Below are 26,122 nucleotides of genomic sequence, written 5' to 3'. Positions count from 1 at the left end.
GAGAGGAAGGAAGGAGGGAGGTTGTGCATATGTGTGCATTTGGAGGAGGTCAGCTTCCTATAGTGTGTCAGAGTACAGCAGGTCAGGAAAGAGGAGTGGCCGGTAAGAGCAGCTGCTCCAGGGGCCTCCGGAGGGGATGAGGATGACAGCTCCCTCCCTGAGTCAAACAGGAATGGGGTCTGTCAGTTATGGTAATTTTAGTGGGTTTATACTGATATGTTTTAGAATATCCTCCTCCTAAACCCAACCCCAGGCAGACAGCCGCCCACCCTGAGCCCGGTTCTGTTGGAGGTTTCTTCCTGTTAAAAGGGAGTTTTTCCTCCCCCCTGTCGCCAAGTGCTTGCTCTTTGTGGGAACTGTTGGGTTTTTCTCTGTAACAAAGTAAGGTCTTGACCTGACCCTGGAAAGTGCCTTGAGATAATGTATATTATGATTTGACCATGTCTACAATAAAAGTACAACAACAAACACATCTATGGTGCGTTCAGGTCCAATGGTGACCTGAACTGACCTCACATCCTCCTGCTGTAGAACCACTGGATGCATAAAACAGCTTCTTCCTTGCGTTGAAAGCAGGAAATAATTAGTAATTTCTCACCGGCATGTGACTATTTCATGCAGCAGTCAGTAAGCTGGCTCCTCGTAAACAGCTATTTCCCAGCAAGGTATTTTGACTTTACTTTCTATATCATATTACTTTATACTTCCACTCCATTACATTTGAGAGGGAAATGTTGCACTTTTTATTCCACATTTATTTGACAGATGCAGTTACTACTTATTTTCCAGTTCAAGATTGTAACTCCATGCAAAATGACAGTTTGTAGCAGGGGCCTCTTGTCACGTTTCACATGTCTATGAGCTGTTAGCAAATCCACAAAAAAAGAGATTCCCCTCTCTTATCAAATGTTTAGGCCCAAAGGGCCACTAACTCTTGAGGAAAGCAGAAAACTTCTGAGGGTAGAACAAAACACAGCCTGTAAGAAAAGTTTTTTTATCTTTTCTTATTGTTTAAACATCTCATCTCTGTACCTCAAACGGCAGAGAAAATCCACGCTTCCTGCCCCTGATGTATTCATCACTTCAGATGGTGATGCCTGTCCAGCCAGATGGTAATCAAAGATGTGTGCAGCAGCAGCAGCAGCAGCAGCGGCGGCCGCAGACTGTGGTAATTGAAATGCCATGGGTGTTTTCTGACATGCTTTGTCACTGCCCCTGGCCTTGCTCCAGCCTGGCCTGCAGGGACAGGAGGGCGTAATCCTGATCAGCAGCTGGCCTCACGCTGTCTGACCTCTGCCCTCAGCCCCATCCCCCTCTTTCTGCTCACCCACCAGCTCTGTGACGCCCACTATCTGTCTGCCTTCCCCTTTACTCCAGGAACCCCCCCTGCACCTAAGAACAGTTTAGGGTGCACACAGTGGTCTTGGTTTTTTAGATGAACGCTATAAGAATCTGGGTAATGAAAACAGATGGTTAAAGCTGCTTTCGGCAACACTAATGTCACGAATCCCAAATGAAACAAAACAAAAACAACAAATCTGGTTATGATTATCTGAAATCTGGTGCTTTAAATGATTTAGTCAGACAAAACCATCATGTATTACTTCACTGTTGCAATGTAATGTAATTAATATAATATACTTGCAATGAGCTGTGAGTAGTTCAAACAAGCAGTGATCAGATATTTTCAGGTCAGATTGTCTCTTTTGGAGGATTTTAAGATTTAAACGCCTTAAGAAGTGAAAGAATCCAATCTTTCACAAGAAAAAAAGCAAAAACCAAGGCAATGTCGTGGTGAATCTTTGATCATGTATGTATTCATTAAGTGTTGTGGTCTTTTGTTATTACTCTTAACAGTTTGAGTTTTCATCAGATGAAATGGTGAGATTTTTGTTATGTCCTGGCATAATTTCAACTCCACACAAAACATTCAGGTAAGTCAAACGGTAAAAGTGTTTTTATTTGGCATCAAAACCTGAACATATTTAACAATTTCCTTTAAAACAAACACAACACATATAAGAACATACACATATAAAATTCAAATGTTTTTGCAATAAAATTGTCATTTTGTAATTTAACTTAAAAATTTTTTTTAAAAAAGACAGCAGAAGCATTTAAACCATCCTCAAGTTTTCTACCCTCGACCTGACTGGTGATGCACAAGATGTTTGCAGCGTCAAAGTGAAGTAGAAATAAATAGCTAGCGAGTGTGAAATCTGATTCCTGCAGATCAGCAGAGGTCAGTCAGCGTCTCCTGCTGTCTGAGGGGCAGCAGATGCAGATCTGAGCCGAAGGACACTTCAGACTACAGGAACCAGTCAAAGCATCCACCCACAGGGAAGGTAAAAATAACCCTTCTACACACACACACACACACACACACACACACACACACACCACCATGACTGGTATCATCATTCTGATCCATCTCATCGACTGCTTCACTGCATGACAAATATCACAGCTTTCCAATGTAGTCCTGCAGTGAAATAATTCAAGAGATTTTACACCAAACTGATCAGTGTGGTAGAAAATATAATAATAATATTCCACACAGTTCAAACAACAGTGTTTCTGATTCTGGTGAAATGCACAAATGTTTGCCAGAATTGACTTGAACTCTCTTTTTGTTTTGTTTTACCTGATGTGAATGAAAAGTCAGTGAATGTACATTATCTGTTAAACCCTGCTGTTCTCTTGGTATACTAAGGCACGGGCTGTCAGTCAGGCACTCGTGATAGAAAGATTATTGTTATTACAGCCAGGTAATACTGACGACCATCCAGTCTGGTAGTAAAACCCTCTAACCAATGACTTAAAATCAAAAGTGTGGTAATATCACTAAATATCCAATATTAACACAGCAAATTCCCTGAAACATCTACTGACTGTCTGGAAGTTGGCCCCCTTGCAACATCCCCTCTGCATCATCTGCTCCTCCCTGTTCAGGAGAGGCAAGAATCAAGATGCTCGTTGATCTTTGACTCCTGCACCTTTGCCTGGCACACAGGACAGCTGACCATCAGCGCAGAGGAAGAGGACGAGGAGGACGAGGAGGAAGAGGAGGAGGTAACGCTGTGCAATCCTGCAGAGGAATGATGAGAAGATGTAGTGGAGGACGAGGAGGTAGCAGCAGCTGCAGTAGCAGTTCTTTGCTGCATTGCAGGTGATTTTGTCTTTGTTGACTCCCTCGAGGCAGCTGCTGAGTCGCTGCCTAACGTTTTCTGGAAGAAGTCAAAGATGCTGGCTGAGCTGCTGCGGTCGTCCCACGACCTCTTCCTCGATGGCTGACCCCCGCCAGCAGCTCCTAATGTACTGTCACTGTTGGAATGATTGAAATATTTTGACTGTAATGGTTTAGTTGGGCTGCCTTTGTTTGGAACTACTGATGGATTCTGGCTGGATTTGCTTGGACTAGGCTTAGATGTGCTGGCAGAGGAAGAACTCTGTTGTTTAGGAAAGAAGTAAGAGCCAGAGGTAGAACTCACAGTCCTCTTTGGTGATGTCAGTGAATCTCTTTTAGTCTCTGTATTTGAGGAGAAGGACTGTCCCACCGGTTTCCTGACACCTGCACTATTGAAAAGGTCTTCAATGGACCTTTGTTTTATTTTCTCAGCTCCCTGGCTACTGCTGCCTCTGTGGGATTTAGGGATTCTAACCGGCGAACCACCAATGTTGACAAAAACCCTTGTATTACTGACAGACCTCTTTACAGGTGGCTTCGGCCCTGTGGACGCTGCTGGTCTGGCGGAGGGAAGGGCACTGGAGATCCCAGTGTTATCCAGGCCAGAGAGAACAGGAGAGGTGAGGGTTTTAGCTGGGGATGACGGGGTGAAGAGTTTCTTGGGAGGGGAGATGGGGCTGGATGAAGGTGCTGCTGGTTTGTGAGACGGGGAGGACGATGTGGAGGGCTGTGACTTCCCACCAAGTAGGAAGCCTTTGCCACTGAAGGGGATAATATTCCTTATATCCTGTGATCCAGAACCTGAGAGAAGAAAGGGCACAAGTCAGAGTCAAGCAGCAAATTTTCTCTGAGACGTCTGTGCAAATGAATGATTCTGTAATCACATTTTAAAAAAACTGAGTATGTAAAATATGATGTGACACTTTACTCACTCTGCGTAAAGGTGCAGTCATTACAATTTTATAGCAAATCAGACTTAATTTTTTATATCATGCAGGGTCAGCAATTTTAATTTAATAGCCACCCAATGTATTTACATTCAGTAATTCAGTTCAGATCAAAAGGTAGTATATATGCAATACAGAGTACAATCCAAAAATTATCTTACTATACTTTTAATGTTAGTGGCACCATCCACCATTGCACCTGCATGCACGAGAGACTCAGAGGAAATGATGCATGTAATCCAGTCTCACAGTTATTTTGTGTCACTGATAAGAGCACCACTTTTTACTGTTCGCTCTTCTACAGCAGCATCAAAGCTGTATTAAGGTGCAAAACAAGGTGGCTTTTATTGTGAAATAGTTACAGGTAACATACTGTGTTTGTCACAGAGGTAGGGGTTGACCATAATCGCTCATCAACCAACTTGTTCTATCTTCAATAGTTCACAGTTCAGGTTATTTGGAAAATACACAGTCTATTACAGCTGAATACACGGAGGAGGTCCAGGCATGTTACCTGCAGTCGTACTTGAAGGCTTCCCATTTCCTGTGGCCGTCTTATCTGAGGTCTTCCCGTCCTTTGTACTGTTCTTCTTGCCTTTTTTGCCATATCCTTCAGGCTCCTTGATCTTGGTGTATGTCCCACCACATGTCCTCTGGTGGTCCGCCCACCAAGGGTCCAAAGAAGACGGAGCCCGGTTCATGGCCCTCTTCACGTAGCCAAGGTATGGCTTACGGTTCTGGCAGGGCCCATTGCATCGCCACCAGTGCTGCCTGTACACATCAACCTCATCATGGAAGCTGTGGTAGATCTGAAGAGCAGACAGAAGGAGGAGATAAATTTCAGAGGGTTATTTTATAGTTTAAAGTATAATACATAAGATACTGGCTAATTGCTTAAAATGGGTAAAATAAGATATACCTACAGTAATATTTGTCCCACTGGCCTTGTTGATCCGGTTCATATGTTTGCAGAACTCGGGTCCATGACCATCTCTGTCTCTGTTGTTCTGGGTCACAAACAGGAGGGCGTGAATCATTTCATGGAGGAGGGTCTGTGGAAACAACAATAATAACAGATCTGTAAATATTTGTGTGAACACATGTTTTCTTCATGAGCATTTCAGATCCAATATCACACAGTAACACACTGATCCGAAGGAAAATATCTCCTGACATTCATAGAGAGAGTTGCTACTGTGTGTAAGAATTATTTTGGGTGTATTACATGATATCTAACCTACCTTTATGTATTATAAATGTTATGTTATTTACTAGTATTATTAAACTTAGTATATACATTTCAAGCCTCTTGATAAACTGTTTTTCAAGTGTAAATAAAATATTAACAATACGGCCTTGTGTCCGTCTTCAGTGTTAATATGGTCATGTTTTCCTTAATTAATGTTTCAGCACAAATTATTATCTTTACTGCAAATTGAAATATTTGTACAATAGTTGTTGGAAAGGAATCTGATCAAAGGAATTTAATAAAATACTAGATCAACGTAACGATCCACCTAACCTCAACCAGGTCTTTTCTCGGTCTCAGCTTCAGCAGAGGCTCACTGAGTCTGATTGAGCACAGTCCACCTCGGCCCTCGTAAGAACACACACCAGCACATCTAAGAGAAAAGGGAAAGAGACATTAAGTACTGCACACACTGCTCTGTCATAAAGCCCACTGGGAATATCATTCACGAATCAGCAGCGTTAGTCGATTGGATAGTTAAAACTGCAACACATTCCCCACTCTCCTATGGTCAAACCAAACCCCATACAAAAATCAGGCCATTTCACTGCATTCAGATGTCAGTGTGACTTTAGCCTTATAGCAATGTCAACACAAGCAGCTGTCCCATAACAAGTGACTTACAGTGTCATTCTGGGGCTCCACTTAACCTCGACACCGCAGAGTTTCCCCCAGAAGAACATGTCATTGAACTCCAGAAACATGGCTCTGACATCTGGACTGGGGTCAAGTATCTCCCAGGACTCATCCACGATGGACAGTGGCCTCTCGGGCTGGGCAGCCGGCTTCCAGTAGGGAGCAACATCGCTGCCACTTCCAGGGGATACATCCACCTTTCGTTTCTTACTGCTTTGTCCAAAGCCATTATCCTCAAAACTGTTTGATGGAAACAACGACGACTCATATTCACTGTCAAACTGCTCCTGTAGCTGGATGGCTAGCAGAAAATCCTCATCCATTACAACAGAGAAAAAGAAAAAACGGCGATGGAAGTAACCCAAGTCAGCTACCCTGACAGTAGCTTCTGACAAATATACTATCTGTTAAAATATTTTGCTTTAAGTCATGATTTCTCCGAAAAAAGCATCATTTCTTCATGACGACCGAAGATGTTTGCTAACTTCCGCCTACAGCCTTTTTTCTTCTTCTGGTTGTATTGGCGGTTGGCAAACAGCTTCCGGTGCATTACCGCCACCCATTGATCTGGATTGTGAACTAAAGATGGTCTCTCTCTAATATTTAAACCAAAGAATTACAATCAAAGAAACAAAACTAATATCCATAATAAAACAAATAGAAATGAAACAAAAAATAAATAACAAATACTCAATATTTGTTAGATGTCATTCATTGATCGTGTTGAGCAACTGTTCTTCTGTTTAGTTCATCACAATACGACCTATTTCCGTTAAGGATTTCAAAATAAACTAACTAACTAATATAACTAAGTAAGCCACATTAACTAACTAAGTCCTGTGCTTCAGTATAGCTTTCACATACTTGTACTTTGCTTGAGTATTTATGTTTTATATCACTTTATATTCCCACTCTTTCCACTCATTGTCAGTATAACATGCCAATGCCTTTTAAACTGCAGCTATATTGCCTTCTTGTTTTAAAACCTACAGTTTCCGCTCTTGGGTTGAATAATTTTCGTAAAATTGACTAACTCGAAGCAATGCATGCTGGGATAGGTAGTCTTCTTTAAGTCCATGTCGTTGGCCAACATAAAATCTTCCCGTGGTTTTACTGTTTTACTTTAGTGATTAAATTAATCAAAATTAGCAATAATCCTGACAAAAAAAATACATATTTAATAATCCAAAAATAATATTGGCTTGTGTGAACGAACAGATATCCCATAAAAAGTATTGTTTTTATGCTATTTGTCGACCATCTTTTTTCCTGAATCCCGTGACGTTCAGGGTGTCACCCAGTTTACAGCTTCCTGTTTGGGTTGCAAGCGGATATGAGCCCGGGAGCCTGAACTCTCCTTCTGTCCGCATTTATCCCAATATTGTCCGCATTTTGTCTCAATAGGTGAACACACACACGACAGAAGATGTCGGAAACGGGAAACCGACTACGGAAACTTCTCGAATCGCCTAATTTCGACCCGCAAAATTACGTGAAGCAGCTGTCCCAGCAGTCCGATGGCGACAGAGATTTGCAGGAGCACCGTCAAAAAATCCAAAACCTGGCCGACGAAACGGCTCAAAACCTGAAGAAAAATGTCTACAAGAACTACAGACAGTTCATCGAGACGGCCAAAGAGATTTCCTACCTGGAGAGTGAAATGTACCAGCTGAGCCACATCCTGACAGAGCAGAAGAGCATCATGGAGAGCATCACTCAGGCCTTGCTGTCCACGGACAAGGATGAGACCTCCAAAGAGATGCAGGCTGCTTTCCCCAAAGAAACAGAGGAGCTGAAGCAGAGGACGCTCACCTCACTGCTGGAGAAAGTGGAGGGGGGTAAAAACATCATGGACACCCCAGGGAGGCACCTTGTCTACAATGGTGACCTCGTTGAGTTTGATGTGGACAACATGTCCCCCATCCAGAAGGTGCATGCCTTCCTCATGAATGACTGCCTGTTAATCGCCACCTGGCTGCCAAACCGAAGAGGCACTGTGAAATATAAATACAATGCCTTGTATGACCTGGAGAGCTTCGCTGTGGTCAACGTGAAAGACAACCCTCCCATGAAGGACATGTTCAAGATCCTCATGTTCCCAGACAGCCGCATCTTCCAGGCGGAGAACAGCAAAATCAAGAAGGAGTGGCTGGAGATCCTGGACGAGACCAAGAAGAACAAAGTCACCAAGGACAGGCACAAGAAAGAGGAGGAGGTCCCTACTTCTCCTGTAAGAGAAGTGGTGTCCACCAATCCTTTCGATGAGGATGACAATGACGAGACGGCTGACGTTGAAGAAAATGTGGACCTCAGCCTTGAGTGGATCCAGGAGCTGCCGGAGGATCTGGACGTCTGCATCGCCCAGAGAGACTTCGAGGGCGCTGTGGACCTGCTGGACAAGCTCAACGAGTATCTCAAAGCCCAGCCGGTCACCCAGAAGGTCAAAGAGCTCAGGTCCAAGGTGGACGAGCGTGTGCGGCAGCTGACTGAGGTCCTGGTGTTCGAGTTGTCTCCAGACCGGTCACTTCGTGGAGGACCTAAAGCCACCCGGCGGGCTGTGTCCCAGCTGATCAGACTAGGTCTTTCTTTGTTTTTCATCAGTAGCACCTCACATGTCAACAAAAAGTCAGCTGATTATCACATTTGTACACGTTGATATAGGAACTGCTGAGAGTAGTTGCTGAGGGAATGGAGCGACACTCATTTATATTATTTGCATTCATTTTGCATGTAGTCGTTAGACTATTTTAAATACTTGAAGTGAGCACTCAAACACTTATTGTCAGTGCGATTTTAGATAAACAGGGCCTACAATGTTTCACATACATTTAATGTGTACAAGGGTTGCAACTATTAATCATTTCCTACATTTTATAATTGCTGGGCCTGTTAAATGCAGAAGAAAAAAAAAAAGGCCATTTTCAAAAGCTCACTTTACTGTTAAGTTGAAAAAAATCAGAAAATCAGTCAGTTATCAAACCAGTTTTAAGTTCATTTTAGGTCAATCCATTAATCATTAATCATTAAATTGTTTTAACTTGAACAAGGAGAAGCACTCCTTAAATCTTTCTCAGTCAGTTCCAGAATATTTGCATATTAATATTCTTGTTTACTGAGCTTTGAGAACATGAACCATGTGGATATGATGTGGTTCTGATAATGTTGTTTATTGGCAAATGTAATGAAATTTTGATATTTGACATTATTGCAGACAATACATCTTAGTTTGGATTATTTTTGTACAATCTCTGCACAGAAGTGTGGGACACACATTACAGTTTAAGTGTTAAAACATACTCATAAAGTGTATATCCTGATGTGCAAAGCTTGGGAAGTTACTGACAGAGGAAGGAAGGAAGGAAGGAAAGAAGGAAGGAAGGGAGGGAGGAAGAGAATGGAAAATACAAATAATATCAATATTTTAGATTTTTAGAATTTCATGTTAATTTTTGCCTCCTAAATTATGATCAAATGTCTTTTTAAAACCTTCCTCACACTTCCATGTTTGTCATGTGATGGTGGAGAATATTAAGTCCCATTTATTTTAATTAATTAATTGGTTTATTTACTGACAAAACAGTCAAATAGCAAGATACTTTGCAAAAAACTTTTTTTAAAAACACATTGCAGTTTGTGTGTAATCATAGTAAACACCTCTTCATGTCACGAAACTCAAAGAAATATTCCCTAGGACATCACTTTTGCATCGTCAATCATAGCTGTAACCCCGACAACAGATTAAAATGTCAAGATCTAGAATAACTGCATAAATCCTTTGAATAATCTGGACTGCATCACTACATGAAGTCATACATTTGCACTCACTTTGAATTGTTTTCTGCTGTGTTGCAGGCCAGTCCACAAAGGCCTGTGAGCTGTTTCTGAAGAACCGCGCTGCTGCAGTCCAGACGGCCATACGGCAGCTTCGCATTGAGGGAGCCACGCTGCTCTACATCCACAAACTCTGCAACATCTTCTTCACCAGCTTGCTGGAGACGGCCAAGGAGTTTGAGATGGATTTTGCGGGAAACACGGGCTGTTACTCGGCCTTCGTGGTCTGGTCCAAATCAGCCATGAGGATGTTTGTGGACGCCTTCAGCAAACAGGTAGGAGGAGGAGAAGATTAAGTTAGAGTCTGTTAAATATGGGCTCTTAAAGGCCAGAAGAGATGATTTAGTATATCATACAACCTGAGGCTGCAACATGTCATTTGAGAGCTTGCTGAGGTTTAATTCTTGTGAATATGCAAAATGTGTCCTAAAAATGTGACCTTTTTTTTTTTTTGTCTTAACCAGGTGTTTGACAGTAAGGAGAGCCTGTCCACAGCAGCAGAGTGTGTTAAAGTGGCTAAAGAGCATTGTCAACAGCTGACTGAGATCGGGCTGGACCTGACCTTCACCCTGCAGTCCCTGCTGGTCAAAGACATCAAGGCAGCCCTGCAGAGCTACAAGGACATCATCATCGAAGCCACCAAGCACCGAAACTCTGAGGAGATGTGGAGGAGGATGAACCTGATGACCCCCGAGGCGCTGGCTAAACTCAAGGTGCGTTTGGCTTGTGTTTGTTCTTCATGTTTTGTCTTCTCTTATTTTATGTTTGTTGTTTTTAGTTCTTCATCAAGCAGTGTTTCCAGTACTGTGATTCCGTCGCCTTAAATGTTCCCGATTTATAGCTGAATGTTGATAACAACTTTCATGTAGAAGCTGTCATGAATCACTGTTTGTCTTATTCGTTGAAACATTACTGTATTTGTCTTTTTCTCTGCAGGACGAGATGCGCAGCTGTGGCATGGGCAGCTTCGAGCAGTACACTGGCGATGACTGCTGGGTGAACCTGAGCTACACCATCGTGGCCTTCACAAAGCAAATGATGAGCTTCTTGGAAGAAGGCCTGAAACTCTACTTCCCCGAGCTACACATGGTGCTGCTGGAGAGCCTGAGGGAGATCATCCTGGTGGCTGTGCAGCACGTGGACTACAGCCTCCGCTGCGAGCAGGATCCCGAGAAGAAGGCCTTCATCATGCAGAACGCTTCCTTCCTCCATGACACCGTGCTGCCCGTGGTGGAGCGGAGGTTTGAGGAGGGCGTGGGCAAGCCGGCCAAACAGCTGCAGGACCTGAGGAAGAGCACTAGGCCAGTGCGAATCAACCCAGAGAGCACCACGTCTGTGGTCTGAGACTGATACGAACTTCTTTAGATCATCGACGCTGCCATACAGGATGGTGAACAAAACACTTACACATTCTATCACTGAATGTCCTAGCAATTTCACTTCCCATATTAAATAATCGCTAGATACTGGTTGTTTTGAGACTGCAGGGCAGGAAATGACAGATGTGTCATGAAGAAAGTCGCACTAACAACAAGAAAAGATACCTTAAGATAGGTATGTTTAAAAAGCTACTTTGCACTTGAATTTGTACTGTCTCTCATAAATATACCCATTTAATTTTGCCTAATACTGATGAAAAATGGTGTGTCTACCAATCTGTGGGCATATGCTAATTTTCTGATCACACTGGCAATGTTATGAGCAGTTTTGGGCACGTGTGCACATGTTTTCTCTTAAACAGTTGATTACAGAAATTGGCAAAAATCTTTATGGAGTATGTGTCTACTCATCAGGAAAAGCCAATGTACAATGTACATTGTTGTCTCAAAGTTTGGAGGCAATATATTGTGATCTTTGATCCAAAGTTACCCATATTTGATTTTGACACAATAAATAGTACTTTAGCAAACTAAGACAGGTTAAAAGGGATGACTGAATATAAGATGCACTGCTAAATGTTCCCAGTAAAAATAGTCAAAATGTACAACTTTGTGTTTGATAGTAACACATGAAATTTAATAAAGATCACCAAGCACAAATGCAAACTTTGTTTCTTCATTTGTTGAAAGATGATCGCACTGAACATCAGAGCTCAGGATTATACATATGCCTCTGTGTGTGTGTGTGTGTGTGTGTGTGTGTGTGTGTGTGTGTTTTTCTGCAAACCTGAGCTTTATGTCTTCACACCAGGCTGTCCTGATATATAGACCCTTTTCTCACAGGAAACGTTTGACTTGTTCTAGCACAAAAAGCACAGGTGTAATTCATTACGTTAACAATGGCTCATTTCTCAGTGAGCCAGTCCGCACAGTACCGAGACCCTGGAGCTGGAAGCTATTGTTACTTTTTGTAACTGTACCTGAGATTTCCCTGCAACACTGAGGTTTAGAGAAAAAAATATTTTACATATTTTTTTGACATGTTTACATGATGAGCATTGCTGTTTTTTTCCTTCCTTGTTAAAACACTATCACTGTTGTACTCTGTCACAATACATTTCTCTAATGTCAGAGCGTTTGTTTTTCTTCACCACAATGAGATGAATCAGATTATACAGTTTTTATTACAGCAGCCATTTTGACTTGTCATTTCAGAACTAGCACAGGTGGAACTAATATAAGTAATCACTGTTCCCCTCCTGCAATTAACACAGCACTTAGTGTTGTTAATTACACCTGTGTGACAAGTCTATTCAGTCTTAGCTGGAGTTCAGTTCAGGAAGTGTTGTAATAGAGAAAGACTGGTTAATACAAATAAGCCAAAAAAAATGACACCACATTTTCAACAGGCCTTTGTTGTGATTAATGAAAACTCACACTTGCAGACAATTTGATAAATCTAATGCTCATACTGTACTCGTATTTGGCAGACCAATCATCATTTTTCTAGATAAACTCAATTGGATGACAATGTGATGCACTTGGTGGAGATCAAACCTGATAATAGCTTTATATTCTTATTATTTTCTTCAACTTAAATCATCTACATACTGTATGTCAGGATACAGAGAAGGACTGAAGAACTGGCTGTACTCCCATGATACATCTCACAGTAAAAAAAGCATGGGTCTGTTTGTGTACAAAATAAAAGCACTATAATTTATTTACATACTGATAATTTTATTGACCAGAATAAAATAATACCAGAATAAAAGTTTACTTCCTGATCTTGTTTCATGGCTGTATTGCCCTCTTGTGGCAGCTCACAAGCAGGAAATATTAAATAAGATGATTGATAAAGATTCTGCAGATGTTAAGGCAACTACTCATAATCATTTTATGAAAAATACTACTAATAATAACATTAGCAGAGCCTTAGATTTACATTAATTGTGGTGGTCACTGCATTTATAAATACTGTTTATCAAGTCTAGTGTCAAAGTGAATTTCCTGGATATATTTATTTCCCCTTGATGAAATGTGTCAGGAAAAATCTGTGCACTTAGCATCCTGCTTTCTGAGGAAATGGCAAGAAACAATTCTGAATTCAGTCATGTGACCAGCTTGCCTTGCAGTTGTTCCTGTGGTAAAATCAGCTGGATTGTGTTGCAGGAAACACGGAAAAAAACTGCTCCTGCCTCTGTGTAAAACATGGCCCCGCAGCGACAGGCCTGAAGATGCAGATATTTTTAGACCCTGTTCATGATTCAACACATGACTGCTCTCTCTGCTTCACGGATCATCTCGTAATAATCTCTGATGTGATCGAAGGCTCCAGGGAAGCCTCGGGCGAAGTTATCAGCTTATCCTCTGAGAAGAAGCATCAGGCTTGGGGGGATTATTCGAGAGGCATTCATTCACTGAACACTGAAGGAAAATACAGTAAATACAGTATTTGACAATATGAAAAGATGGTAGTTTTGTTTCTCAGTCAGCAAAGATTAAGGCTGTGTGCTTCATCTCAGCATCTTCATCTAGGAAGAGATGGTTCCTCTTTAACCACAGAATAAAAACACCATACATTTTCAGATAATTCTTTCCAGCCTCATCTTAATTCACATTCATACAGTCCTACGTATTTGCAGTTGGGAGAAGGCTGATATCGTCTGTCAGGGGTAAATTCTCCTCACCAGATAAAGTGAGATATGTACTGTAAAAAATGTGATGTGCACTCTGGTGGAATAAGAGCTTGTACGAATTCATTACTAACGACTGACTAAATTTTAAACTGTGCAGGTGTGAGTGTGCTTTACCTACAATATAGTGATATTTTACAGGGTGTAATCATTCATTACTTTTATACATTTGGTACATTTACTCCAGTACTGTGCATTTACTGTAATTTCATTTTCTGCTACTTTATTCTTCTGCTCCACTACATTTCAGACATAAATATTTTATCTTTAATCTTCTTCATTTATTTAATAACTTTAGTTACTAGTAATTTAGCAGCACAAGCAATTAAAATTAACTCCAACTTTAGCAGCTTCAGCCTTTAAGTGATGCACTCATTAATGCATCAGTTATTGTAATCCTGTAAGGCATTATTCATGGAAATGGACCATTCTGCATAATGTGTACTTATACTATTGGTACTTAAAATATATATGTTGAAGCTAATACCTTTATACCTTAAGTAAAAATATGAATGCAGATTTTAAACCATAATAAACAGTAATAAAGCCTACCCCATCTATGTGTGTTGTAATCTGAGTTTCTCTGGTCTTTGTTTTAGTTGCTGGACTGGTAGCGCGTCCATGTTAGTGCATGTGCGTGTGCGTGTGCGTGGTCATGCACGCCAGTCTCCTAGCGCTTTAGTGTCTTTGAGCTCATTGTTTTGGTTTTATAGTGCTAATGTATGAATGTTAATGTTGCACTGTTCACTACAACATCTCTTCAAGGTGATGATGTGTGAATATTGTGTTTACAGCTTGTTCTGTTGCTCCCAAGTGACCAAAAAACAAACCAGTCAACACTTCTTCAAATTTAAAGCCTCAATGATTCTTAAAGTGGCACCGTCCGGTGGCAGTATCGATAATATCATTTTCCACTGGTATTGTCAAATTTTTTTCTTGTGCTATCAGAGAAATTTGAAAAGGATCATAATCATAATAAATTCTGCACGAGATAACTTCAGCAATCTAGATCAGTATCTGAATTTTTTACTCAGTAAAATCTATGTGGCCACTAATTTTTAATGCTGCTGATAATGTTGAGCCTGCTCAGTATAGGCCAACTTGCTCTCTCCTTTGGATGGCTGGCTGCATATTTGACATGAAATGGAAGGAAGTTCAGAAAATACAGCGCAATATTTCAGCACAACATGTCAAAATAACCCAACTGTGACTTTAAGAGGCTAGTACTGCTGGATATTTGGATTTTTTTCTGAAGCATCTCCCAAAGACTTTCAAAAAACCATTTAGACTTCTGCATCACTGTCAAACTGACAATTTAACTTGAGCTTCCATCTCTGGCTATCATACTTTGCTCTCTTACGGCGATCTGAAGTCCTGTTATTAAATGTTTTATGAGTACACGTCCTCATGATGAATGAAACAAGGGGAACAGCTCTGACTTAGACTGCTTAGATTGCATTGAAAGGTTAAGTTAGGAAATAAAAGTAATTGTAAGAAGTACAAGTGTGCATGTGTTTGTGCATAGATGTTCCGTTACCTATCCTTGTGTTACAGTGGGTATGTAGACAATCACTCATTTCACCACAGATCTAAATTCCAGGTAATGGGATGCTAACAGGGCTAATAAATGGAAAGCTGTCCCAGTGGGTAGCATTAATGCTACACCCTGGGGGGCTTCAGTTGTGGCTGCCGTCTGGTACATTAAATGCTTAGCTAACACAGAGGGCTAATGTCAAGGATCACAAAGGTTACTGGATCGAAGTGATTTCACATGTTCTCTCATATGTTTTGAGTATCTTCTGTCCCTGCCATCTGAAATACTTTTTTCAGTCTAAAAGAGTTTCATGTTTTAACTTTATCTTTATATATGTGCTCGTTTGTGATAGTGTCGTGTTTCATCTGTCTCAAACTGACGAGCAGAACAAATGCAGATCATTAGGTAGTCAGATAAATGATCATCATTTTCTTCATCATGACCGCCATTACTGTTGACATAATGATTGACAATCATTGCCTTCCTCTTTCCTTGACCAACATAAGAGGGCTAAGGATACAGAAGCCTGTGGGCCAATCTATAATATTTGTAAACTGATTTATTTGGTGGAAAAGTACATTCACTGGTGCAATTTTGATTTCAAATAGATTTCAGTTTTATTCTACTTTAGGTTTATACTATGCTACATTTCAGAGGGAAATATTGCACAATATTACACAACTGACAGCCATAGTAACTAGTTACTTTTTAATGAAATAATTGAAAAAAATTAATCATTTTACAGCTTAAACCACGGAACAATACATAATTAGCTCCTTCTCAAATGTTCATTACGTATTAAAGGATGAACAATCGACTAATAGTATAAATGTAGCTGTGCCTATTTAGATGGCAATCCATAGTAGAATACATAACATTTACATTATGTGGAGTATTTTTACACTGTGGGGAAGGATCTGGGAACTTTTTCAATCACTGCTGGCTTTTCGTGTCAGTTTGATGTGATTGTCAACTAAAGTCATAAAAAGCAAATTATTCTACTTTATTTTTTTATTTTTTAATCTTGTTTTTTCTTTAAAGAAAAAACCATGTAGCCTATGATGATCGCACAAAATTACCTTTATCCAATGTTTTCCTTCTCTCTTTGCAACACAAAAGTTTTTATAATTAGGGCTATATCTACCATTTAGGATACTAAGGGTATTTTATTTATTAAGCTATTTATTGTGTAATTTGGGGCTTTGGAATTTTTGGGGAGGTTTAGGCAATATTGTAAAAACAAAGAAATGTCAATGTTGCTGGTATTTTATCAGCTGATACCAGTATTCATAGAGTCAGTAAGTTTAAATATAACTTTGAGGTCAAAAAATAGAGGAGTCCCTGGATACGACCCTCTTTACAAGTCATGACAGTCTGGGAGATTTGTGGTCTTCCACATTAACCCGATCACTCAACTCAACCACAAACCCCACAATCCCCGCCCCTCGCCGCGCCTGCGCAGAGCGGCGTGGGGAGCTGTCCGTGCCAGTCGGTGCTGGAGTGTTTCCACTGAAGCGGCTTCTCCCTCCGGTCCACCGACAAGACGGGAGCGATGGAGGAAGAGTTAAAATGCCCCGTTTGCGGTTCTCTCTACAAGGACCCCATCCTGCTGCCGTGCTCCCACAATGTGTGCCTGGCCTGTGCGCGGAACATCACCGTGCAGACCCCGGAGGGAGAGACCCCGGTGCAGAGCCGCGCGTCGGGCAGCTCTGACTACGACTATCTGGACATGGACAAGATGAGTCTGTACAGCGAGACGGACAGCGGATACGGCTCCTACACGCCGTGCCAGCTCAAGTCTCCAAACGGGGTGCGGGTGTTTCCTCCGGCCACCCCTCACCGACACTGCTCCCTCACCTGCCCGCTGTGCCACCGGAGCGTCTCCCTGGACGAGCGGGGACTCCGGGGTTTCCCTCGGAACCGGCTGCTGGAGGCCATCGTGGCGCGGTACCAGCAGAACCGCGCCGCCTCCGCTTCCTCCTCCTCCTCCTCTTCCTCCTCTACAGCGGTGAAGTGCCAGCTGTGCGACCGCAACCCGGTGGACGCGGCGGTGATGTGCGAGCAGTGCGACGTCTTCTACTGTAACTCCTGCCAGCAGCGGTGCCACCCGTCCCGCGGTCCGCTCGCCAAACACCGCCTGGTGCCGCCGCCGAACCAAGCGGCAGGAGGAGCGGCGGCAGGCGGCGGAGGGAGCGGAGGAGCTGGGGGAAGCAGCGGTGGTCAGCAGCCGCCCGCCACCGCACGGAAACCGGCGACCTGCGTGGATCACGAAGCGGAAAACTTCAGCATGTACTGCTCCAGCTGCAGGGCTCCGGTGTGTATGAAGTGTCTGGAGGAGGGGAAACACAACAAGCACGACGTCAAACCGCTGGCGGTGATGTGGAAACAACACAAGGTGAGTCGAAATACAGATGTTGTGTAATAACACCAATTAGATAACTGTTGAATCCTTATGAGCTGCATGGCTTGCACTACTCTCTCTCTCTCTCTCTCTCTCTCTCTCTCTCTCTCTCTTGCTCATACACACACATACACACACACACATCCTTGTTTTATCATATTGGGGGGGGGGACCCATCATTGACATAATGCATTCATTCCCTAGCCCCTTAACAAGCTCCTAATTGTAACTTTAACCCTAAAGCCAAAACCTGACCCTCAATCAGCCACTTAAACTTGTGGGGTTCAGCAGTTTGGTCCCCACAAAGCTGTTCGACCCCACAAATACGGTGGGCGTCCAGTTTTTTGACTTCATGAAGATAGTAAAACAAGCTCACACACACACACACACACACACACACACACACACACACACATGGGTAGAGACTCACAACCCCCACCCTCCCTCCCCCAAAAGCCTGGAAGCCATTTGAGCATTTGTGTGGTGTGTGTTTTGTAAGCGAAAATCCTCACCCACACATCCAAACACAGAGGCTACTACACTGCCTGATGTGCCCTCAATGGATCTGTATCAGTCATGGTCCTCATTTCAAACCGTTTTAGGCCTTTAGTTAGTTCTTAGCTATCACCCTACTACAAACCAAGTCCATCAACGTCTCCATGGTTTCTGTTGTCACATGTGTGCTGGTGATTGTAAATGTTGTATTGCCAGGACTGTTTTATAATGAATTTGTAGGAAGAGGATGCTGAGGTGTGAGGTCAAAATGTTAGTCACAGAAAGGGGGGACACACCATTGCTGTCCTATGCCGAGTTTACTGTATGTGTTACAAATCGTAAATTAGAGTACTCTGTGTGATTATTCACACATAATAAGATAATTACTGTAGGCACTAAAACCCCTGTGTGTGTGTGTTTGTGCGGATGCAATATGAGTCATCACTTGAGTAGGTCACACAGCACCGTCTGGCTATTTCACATTTTACTGGTCCACATCTGTATAAAGTATGTGTGTGTGTGCGTGTGTGTTTTTGAGGTGTAGGAAGATGAGGTCAGTGATGTTCCTCAGGCTGGATCAGGACAGGAATAAGAATACCATCTTAAGTCAGTTAGTTTCATCTCCAAATGTAAAAACTCAAGTCATCTATCTATCTATCTATCTATCTATCTATCTATCTATCTATCTATCTATCTATCTATCTAGATAGCTATTTATTTTTACTCAAGCATTGTATTAAGTACATTCTTATCCTTTTACTTCTTCCACTACTGCATACTAAACTGGAAACTTATATATTCTGTATCTTGCTTATATCGATACCAAATTATTATTTATTTATGCACAGTTTGAGAGCTGGTATTGTCCCTCTAGCTGTTGAGGTTTTGCAGATTAAAAATATTCTTGAGGAAAACAGATTTCCTGAGCATGTACTGTCCATACTGCGATGATTTAAGAGAGTTAATATTCCATGAAATGGTTTCACAAAACCCTCAAATATTCAGGTGATGAAAAATTGAAACAGTTTTTCAAATTTAGTGTCTAAGTTTCCTAACTTTGCCTCAACAGCCTTGAAAAGGAGGCAAAATGGATCATTTAAATTGTGTTTTTTCTAATTTATCCAGTATAATAATTGCACAGTGCATGCTTTGTCAGCTATTTATGAATTTAAGACGACATGAGGGCCTGAATATTTGACTATGAATAGCATTTAAATGGGTTTCCTTTTATTATGGGTTTGTTGTAGCATTGTTTTAAAATCTATGTGCAGCTCTCAGGATCTGTCTTATCTTAATTTAGTGCATAGTTGTATTCATGACACAATAATAATAACAATAGTAATTCATTGCACAGTCTACTGGAACAAAATCTGGCTAAAGCCTGGTGTTTTGCCATCCAAATTCATTCCTCCCTGGCGCTCCCCTTGCCTGCCAAAAAATCACCCGCCTTTTTCATTAAAGGATGATTAAAGTGATTTATGATTTAATTCATTTTTTAATGAGTCTTTCATTAATTTAAAAGAGGAGTCTGCTCCAGGTTTGAGGTCAATTCAGGTTCACTCTTCTCAGGCTACATTGTGACATGGTTTGCTGTTAAAGTTTTGCTTTTTTGTCTGTGAAATTTTCTTCTTTTTTTTAACCATTTCTATTTTGTAGGAAACCCAGATTTATTGCACAGGGTTCATATGTATAAAATTTAAACATTGAACTACCTTTATTAACATATTAATTACAAGAATGTGGTAATGGTTACAGTAAAAAAGGCCTCAGGGTATACAAAAGGGTATAAAGGAAAATTAATACTAGTAGCGTTTAAAAGGCTGTAGGTCCAGTGTCTGGTTTTGCATAATCCACGTTTTTAATCAAACTGCTTCCTGTGTATTATAAAGCATTTCATAAGGCCATCATCATGATCATCCTCACACCCAGACTTCATAAGTGTAAATTAAAAGCCATTTTTGTCTGTCTCCTGCTAAGTGGGTCATTGGGACTAATCTCTGTCAGTCTCTCTTGGTTTTTGTGTGATTGGAAGCCTCCAGTCATCCCATTCATCATTTATCCATCACACATCCATCTCAGCCTCTCTCTGCCTTTTTTTTTCCCAGCTTTTGCCCAGCATTCACCTTTTTCTTACACCTCTCTATCTCTGCCTCTTATTTACACTCGCTCCTCCTCTTCATTTAGCCTCTTTTCCTCCTGCACCTCCTCCATCTTTCCCTCTCTCACACCACCCTGTCCCATAAATGGACCGTGAAAATCCCATCAGAGTACAGGAGTGAGAGGGCGTTGATAAGTAATGAGCAATGTATGAATAAGAGATGGCTGCCACTTAGTTAATATGGTGTCCTTCTTGTTGAGGGAGATCAATGACGGTTCTGTCTTCGTCTCACTGTAGCCTGCGCTTGAACAGGCAACAAACATCACGTGCGTCTTTTGTTGCAGTGCTGAGATGGATGTTGAGTTTTTGAAATGTCACTCAGTGAGGTCAGTACTGCAGTGTTTTGTGTTTTTTTTCTTGTCTGTTCTGTTTTAGCGGATGTAGCTTCATCCTGCAACCTCCTTTGCCTTCTCTCAGCCCTCTACTTCTTCTTCTATCTATTAAAAACTAAATGTTTCTCCTTCTGTGCACGAAAAGGATTTTTCTCAGCTATTAACACAAAATTAATCAGCACCTATCTTGATAATTAAATAAACAGTGTAGTAATGTAAAAACAAACAAAAAAAGGTGACGTGAGGATTTGATGCTTCTCTCTGTTGTAGATGATAGATGATAGTAAACTGAATATCTTTGGATTTTGGACTGCTGCTCTGACTAAACAAAGACATCTGGGGCCAGATGCATAAAGCTCTATGTAGATTCATGACTTAAAACTATGTGTACACACAAAACCAGAAATATGCATACACATTCCTGTTGTCAGAATTATAAAGATGTATAAAGACGCATTATTATGTTTTATAAATCTCACTCACTGAGAATTTGGGTGCACATACATGACGGCATTTCCACTCCTACGATTAGCCACAAATGGATGAAGACACTCCCTTAATCCATCAGTTTGTATGTATACACAAGGTTTTTGTGTGTATGCATCATTTAAGCATCTGGCCCCTGAAGTGGTCAACTTGGGCTGAGGAAAAGTATAACCGGCATTTTCCGCAGTTTTCTGACATCTTACAGACAAAATGATTAATGGACTACTCAGGAAAATAACCTGCAGATTAATCAAAATGAAATGAGTGGTTAGTAGCAGCCCTAGACTGGCTGACTGATTCCAATGTTCTGCACAACATGACCTCCAAAAACAACAAAGATGATGTTGTAATAAATCATGAGTTTCACAAATTCAAAAGGAGAGCAATTTTGAAAATGCAATTTACATAACATACGCTGTCTTTGCTAAATCTTTCCAATACAAAAAGCTCATTAAAAAAGACAATTCAGGCTGTTACCTTCAGACAACCAAAACAAATCATTCACTAATCCTTTCTAGATCAGTTATGCTGATTGGAAGATGGAAGGTCTGAGTTTGATCCTTTTGAGCCTCAGTTAATTTCGATGAACAAAATCCAGAGTAAAGACTGAAAATCGCTCAGAGTGAAGGGGGCTTGGTGTCGCGTTGTGTTTGTTTGCGACTTTAACTTGCCGGTGGCACAGTGTGTGGGCCGAGGTGTCGGGGGAGGGGGCTGTGGTCTCCTCCTGACCTTCACAGAAATAGAAGCAGTGTTAAGCTTGTGGTTGGTAATTTACTGAAACATGGAGGTTGAAGTGTTTTGTATGTACATATAAGAAAGTGTAAATTATTATATGCTGGGGCCTGTGTTGGACTGTGCTCCCACACTGCCACTACCCATGAAGGCTTGTCCACTGATTATAGGTATGCAGGCTCATACAGACACACACACACACACACACACACACACACAGAGCATACATTCGGAAGTCATACATATGCATAAGTGAAGCGGATGAACTTTCACTGAGGGGAGGCAGCGGGAGACACACTGATCCAGTTTCCTCCAATCAGTCAAGCAGAAAACACACTGTCTATTTAAAGCACACGCACATACACACAAACGTGTGTCCACACATGCATGTGAGTGTGTGTGTGTGTATATTTGTGACCCAGCTCCATCCAGTAAAGAGTAGTTAGCTCTGGCACAGCTGTGAGTTAAATATTAAAAGGCACAAAGGCAGAGTGGCTGGTTCTGCTGCTGTGTGTGTGTTTCAGTGTTTGCAGTGTCATCTTGACAGATTTTAGATTTTAAATTATGATTTCTTTCCTACCATTACCTTGTTAGAAAACAACATTCAGTCTTTATATTTCTTGCAGTTGAAGATCCTTTGAAAGTGCGTTAAAACAAGACATTAAAACACGATATGCTGTCAGGGCTAATGTTTACCAGGCACATTTTCTGCTCTGTGTATCAGAGTTTTAGGTCATTTTGCATCCTTGCTATTTGATGCAGCTTTGTGTTCAGTGGTCTCTCCCTCTGTCAGCTTCAGCATCTCCAGGTTACTGATAGCTATAACAGTGATCCGCGTCTGCCTCCTTACAGATGTTATATATGTGATATATGTGTGTACTCTTTTAGTTTTAAACACCTTCAACTTGGCTCCTTTTCCATAGATCTTTTCCAGTACTCCCAGGTGGCTTTTCAAAATATCTGTGTGGTACTTCTAAAATTGGACCATTACTGAGTGAGGAATGATGTGGGATCTTTATACAGCACCAAAATGTAATTTCTCTCTTGGTATTCGGAGCTGTGCCGAACAGGAGGCTGCTTAGAAAGTCTGTCATGTCTCTCCTTACACTTCCTTCTGTCACCTGATTTATTTATCTCCTTGTTGTTCTGCCGGGATTTTCTCTCAAGTTTCTAAACCTTTGTAGTCAACTGTTGTCGTTGTCGACTGCTGCTCTAGATGGTGAAACAAAGCCGCTGTTGCTGTTGTAGTCAGTTCTCTCATTTCTAAAATATGACTTTCAGCTTCACACATGTTCACCTGCATATTTGAGCTGTTTTCTGCACCCCAGTCACCTGCTTATGTTTCTGATTCACAATGTGTCATAGAGGTTGCCAGTTTGTTTGGATGCAGTTATTTATCCTTCATATTTGAGAATTGGTTCAATGACTTTTGCTGAAACATGTGAAGAAAACTAAATCCAAATTCCTGTTAACATTTCCCAGAAGTGTCAGTTTCTCTATATATTTAAGTTGGAAATATAATAGTCTCGCGGCTCGGGATCCTCCAGGAGGAGCGGGAAAATGTTGTTGGGGAGAGAAACGTCTGGGTTATACCTTGATTGCCATCACAATCAGACCCCAGATAAGCGGCAGAGAATGGGTGGATGGATGGATGGATGGATGGATGCCTACTTTGAAATAGTTTTTGAGTTTTGGGAGTTCAGAGGTGGTAAATCACCAGTGACTGCACATTAGTTCTCCACCTGTTTGGCTTATGACCCCTTGAAGAGAAGAAATATTGACTTGTGACCCATTAACACCTTCATATCTCAGTGTGAGCAGTTCAACCAAATAGTGATTTTTTCTTCTCTGATTCATATCGATGATCTTTTGAGGCAGAAAGCATAAAACAATTCACAACAAATTAGAAGAATGTAAGACAAAAATAAATATAATTTTGTATAAGATAAATAATAAATATGGTTTTCTCTTTTTTCACTTTGATCACAATTCATTCACAACCTCAGGGTTGGGATCTAAACCACTGGACTTAGTTTGCTGGTTGCCTCCAGCTGCTGGGTTTATTTAATCATTAGGATGTTTTCCAGGCTTTACTCACAAGATGTTTTTTGGCTTCTGTGAGGGTAGTATATCATTGTTATAGAATATACTGTAATTTCATGCCAGTTCATGCACATTACAATTGTTTTATTACTTATGTGTGAAGTAAGATGTTGAGAAAAGACACATCCTGTTTCTTTACATTTAACCAAAACCAACATGTGTCTTTACAAAGTGCTTTTGTCGGCTTAACCCAACCACAAATGTAGCTGTGGATGTGAACCCAGGTGTCATGTGTGACAGTCGCACGCTTTGTACACCCACCATCCACCACATCCACCTCATGACAACTCCACTGTCATTAATAACACTTCATTCATTCAAAAAATACATTGCTCCTGAGCTCAATCCAGCCAGTGATAACATGTTTGCTGTAGCAGAGAAACAGGATTTGTACGAGATGTGAGGACCAAATAATATGTAGGTGGTGTCTTAACCGACCAAAAACTTTAATGAAGCATCACTAAGTGTGTGGTAGTGGGAAGTGGAGGAAACCAGATGGTCAGTGGGCGTGTGGCTGACATTAAGACTGGAGATGATGTCAATTAATTCTGGAATAGTAAAACTAGTCACGACTGCCATAAACAGTTGGGGTGGCAGGAAGTCTGGTTTGTACCAACTATTGTTTATCTTGGGAAACACAATGTTCCCCCTCTGCAACGTCTGCAGTACAGCTCATGGGGGGGCCCTGCAGTTTATCTTCCTTTGTCTTCATCTGTTGTAGTGAACGATAGTGAAAGTCTTATCAGATTCACAGACTCTGTTCTGTCGTCAAACATGAGGAAAGAAAATGAATAATTGGGACAAAGATCATATAATCCGTTCCCTTCCTGCAGTGGCATTTACGTGTGTCACATTCTTGGATTTTCTCTAGATATGAATCATTTACATTCACTGGCAGCATTAGCTTTGTCAGAATAGTCGGTTCCTCTCGCGTTGGATCATTTCATATTGACAGTAAACACTTTGTCTTCCTTGTCTCCCGTCCGCTGGGACTCTGACAAAACATTTTGACAAGCATGTTGCTATCGGAGCCCGCCTGCCGCATGTTTGTTGTGATCTCTAATGCAGCTTTCATGTGGATTGAAAACATACACAGTCATACTGCACTGATGTACTGAATATTTGCCAGAGCTTTAATACATTGCGAATGAATGCATTTGAGGACAACATTAAGACAGAATCACATTATTTTACTTCATCACTGGGGAAAAGTTTAGCATTTTTGGGTTAGCATTGATGCTGCAACAATTAGTCAATTAAATGATTAGTTGATTGACAGAAATTGAATCAGTTATTTTGATTTCTAGTTTCTTAAATGTGATGATTGTATGCTTTTCCTTGTCCATATATAACAGGGAAATTATTATCTTTGACAAAACAAGAGACAAAAAGATGTCACCTTGGGCTGTGGAAAGGTTTTTTTTGTTCACTTTTATTATTATTGTTATTACTTAACTGGTAAAATCATTGGCAGATTAATCAATCATGAAAAAACTGTTAGTTGCAACAGAGAATTGTTAGAGGTTGGAGGAATGTAGTCATATTAAAGTAGTGTTTGAATTTTGAAAGCCAAAAATATTAACTATATTAACTCCTGAACTCCTGTTGAAGTAATAAACGGTTTGCTCCTGTTTTCAATACACACTCACATCTGTCATGGTCATTTAATGTTGAGGAGCTGCAAAAGCATAAAACACAAGTCTGTGAGCATGTTTGAATTTTAATGAAGACTTGTACCAAAGTTCTCACAGGCAAGTTCTTGCCACTCAGCAGCCATTTTGGCATCATCCCTAGGTGGTTATTTCTGGCTAATAAAACAAGGCTCCTATCCAAATGAATGTGGAGAGAACCATTACTGCACTTTCAATGGTCACCTCTCAGCCAGGTCACCTGGAAGCATCTGTCAAATCTGATCTAAAACAGCTGAAAAAGTTGCGTGACTTTGCCCCAAAAATG

The 26,122-nt window shown here is 41.1% G+C and overlaps 3 protein-coding genes across 4 annotated transcripts in view; 2 read left to right on the top strand and 1 right to left on the bottom strand.

The window, feature by feature from the left end:
* Positions 1–1,942: 1,942 nt before the first annotated feature.
* sprtn (SprT-like N-terminal domain) lies at positions 1,943–6,550 on the bottom strand. Its single transcript, XM_071467708.1, has 5 exons — positions 6,008–6,550; positions 5,657–5,756; positions 5,058–5,186; positions 4,649–4,943; positions 1,943–3,988 (listed from the first exon to the last, which is right to left on the bottom strand). The coding sequence occupies exons 1-5, from the start codon at positions 6,340–6,342 to the stop codon at positions 2,949–2,951; spliced, it is 1,899 nt and encodes a 632-aa protein (XP_071323809.1). The 5' UTR covers positions 6,343–6,550; the 3' UTR covers positions 1,943–2,948.
* Positions 6,551–7,309: 759 nt separating this feature from the next.
* Positions 7,310–11,895, top strand: exoc8 (exocyst complex component 8). Its single transcript, XM_071467707.1, has 4 exons — positions 7,310–8,598; positions 9,872–10,125; positions 10,315–10,563; positions 10,787–11,895. Exons 1-4 carry the CDS (start codon positions 7,446–7,448, stop codon positions 11,192–11,194), a joined length of 2,064 nt encoding a protein of 687 aa, XP_071323808.1. The 5' UTR covers positions 7,310–7,445; the 3' UTR covers positions 11,195–11,895.
* A 5,041-nt stretch (positions 11,896–16,936) lies between these two features.
* Positions 16,937–26,122, top strand: part of LOC139612156 (tripartite motif-containing protein 67) — a 48,792-nt gene continuing 39,606 nt past the window's right edge. For both annotated transcript variants that reach the window (XM_071467426.1, XM_071467427.1), the window contains exon 1: positions 16,937–17,854. In XM_071467426.1, coding sequence (XP_071323527.1) covers positions 17,012–17,854 — 843 coding nt within the window. In that variant the 5' untranslated portion in view covers positions 16,937–17,011. The remainder of the gene's footprint in view (positions 17,855–26,122) is intronic.

Source organism: Trachinotus anak, unplaced genomic scaffold (genome assembly GCF_046630095.1).
Source record: "Trachinotus anak isolate AG129_WGS33_773 ecotype Australia unplaced genomic scaffold, CSIRO_AGI_Tana_v1 ptg000031l, whole genome shotgun sequence".
Classification (NCBI taxonomy): domain Eukaryota; kingdom Metazoa; phylum Chordata; class Actinopteri; order Carangiformes; family Carangidae; genus Trachinotus; species Trachinotus anak.
Note: the sequence above shows the minus strand (reverse complement) of the source record. Positions and strands in the feature narration are given on the sequence as shown.

What these genes read in the sequence shown, in the direction of transcription:
- exoc8 (XM_071467707.1), top strand. Translation starts at nt 7,446, where the DNA reads ATGTCGGAAACGGGAAACCGACTACGGAAACTTCTCGAATCGCCTAAT. An exon ending in GTCCCAGCTGATCAGACTAG is followed by an intron (nt 8,599 to 9,871) that starts GTCTTTCTTTGT and finishes GCTGTGTTGCAG; the next exon opens with GCCAGTCCACAAAGGCCTGT. An exon ending in AGGCGCTGGCTAAACTCAAG is followed by an intron (nt 10,564 to 10,786) that starts GTGCGTTTGGCT and finishes TTTTCTCTGCAG; the next exon opens with GACGAGATGCGCAGCTGTGG.
- sprtn (XM_071467708.1), bottom strand. Translation starts at nt 6,342, where the DNA reads ATGGATGAGGATTTTCTGCTAGCCATCCAGCTACAGGAGCAGTTTGAC. An exon ending in CCAGTGGGACAAATATTACT is followed by an intron (nt 4,944 to 5,057) that starts GTAGGTATATCT and finishes TCTGCTCTTCAG; the next exon opens with ATCTACCACAGCTTCCATGA. An exon ending in GCCTTCAAGTACGACTGCAG is followed by an intron (nt 3,989 to 4,648) that starts GTAACATGCCTG and finishes TTCTTCTCTCAG; the next exon opens with GTTCTGGATCACAGGATATA.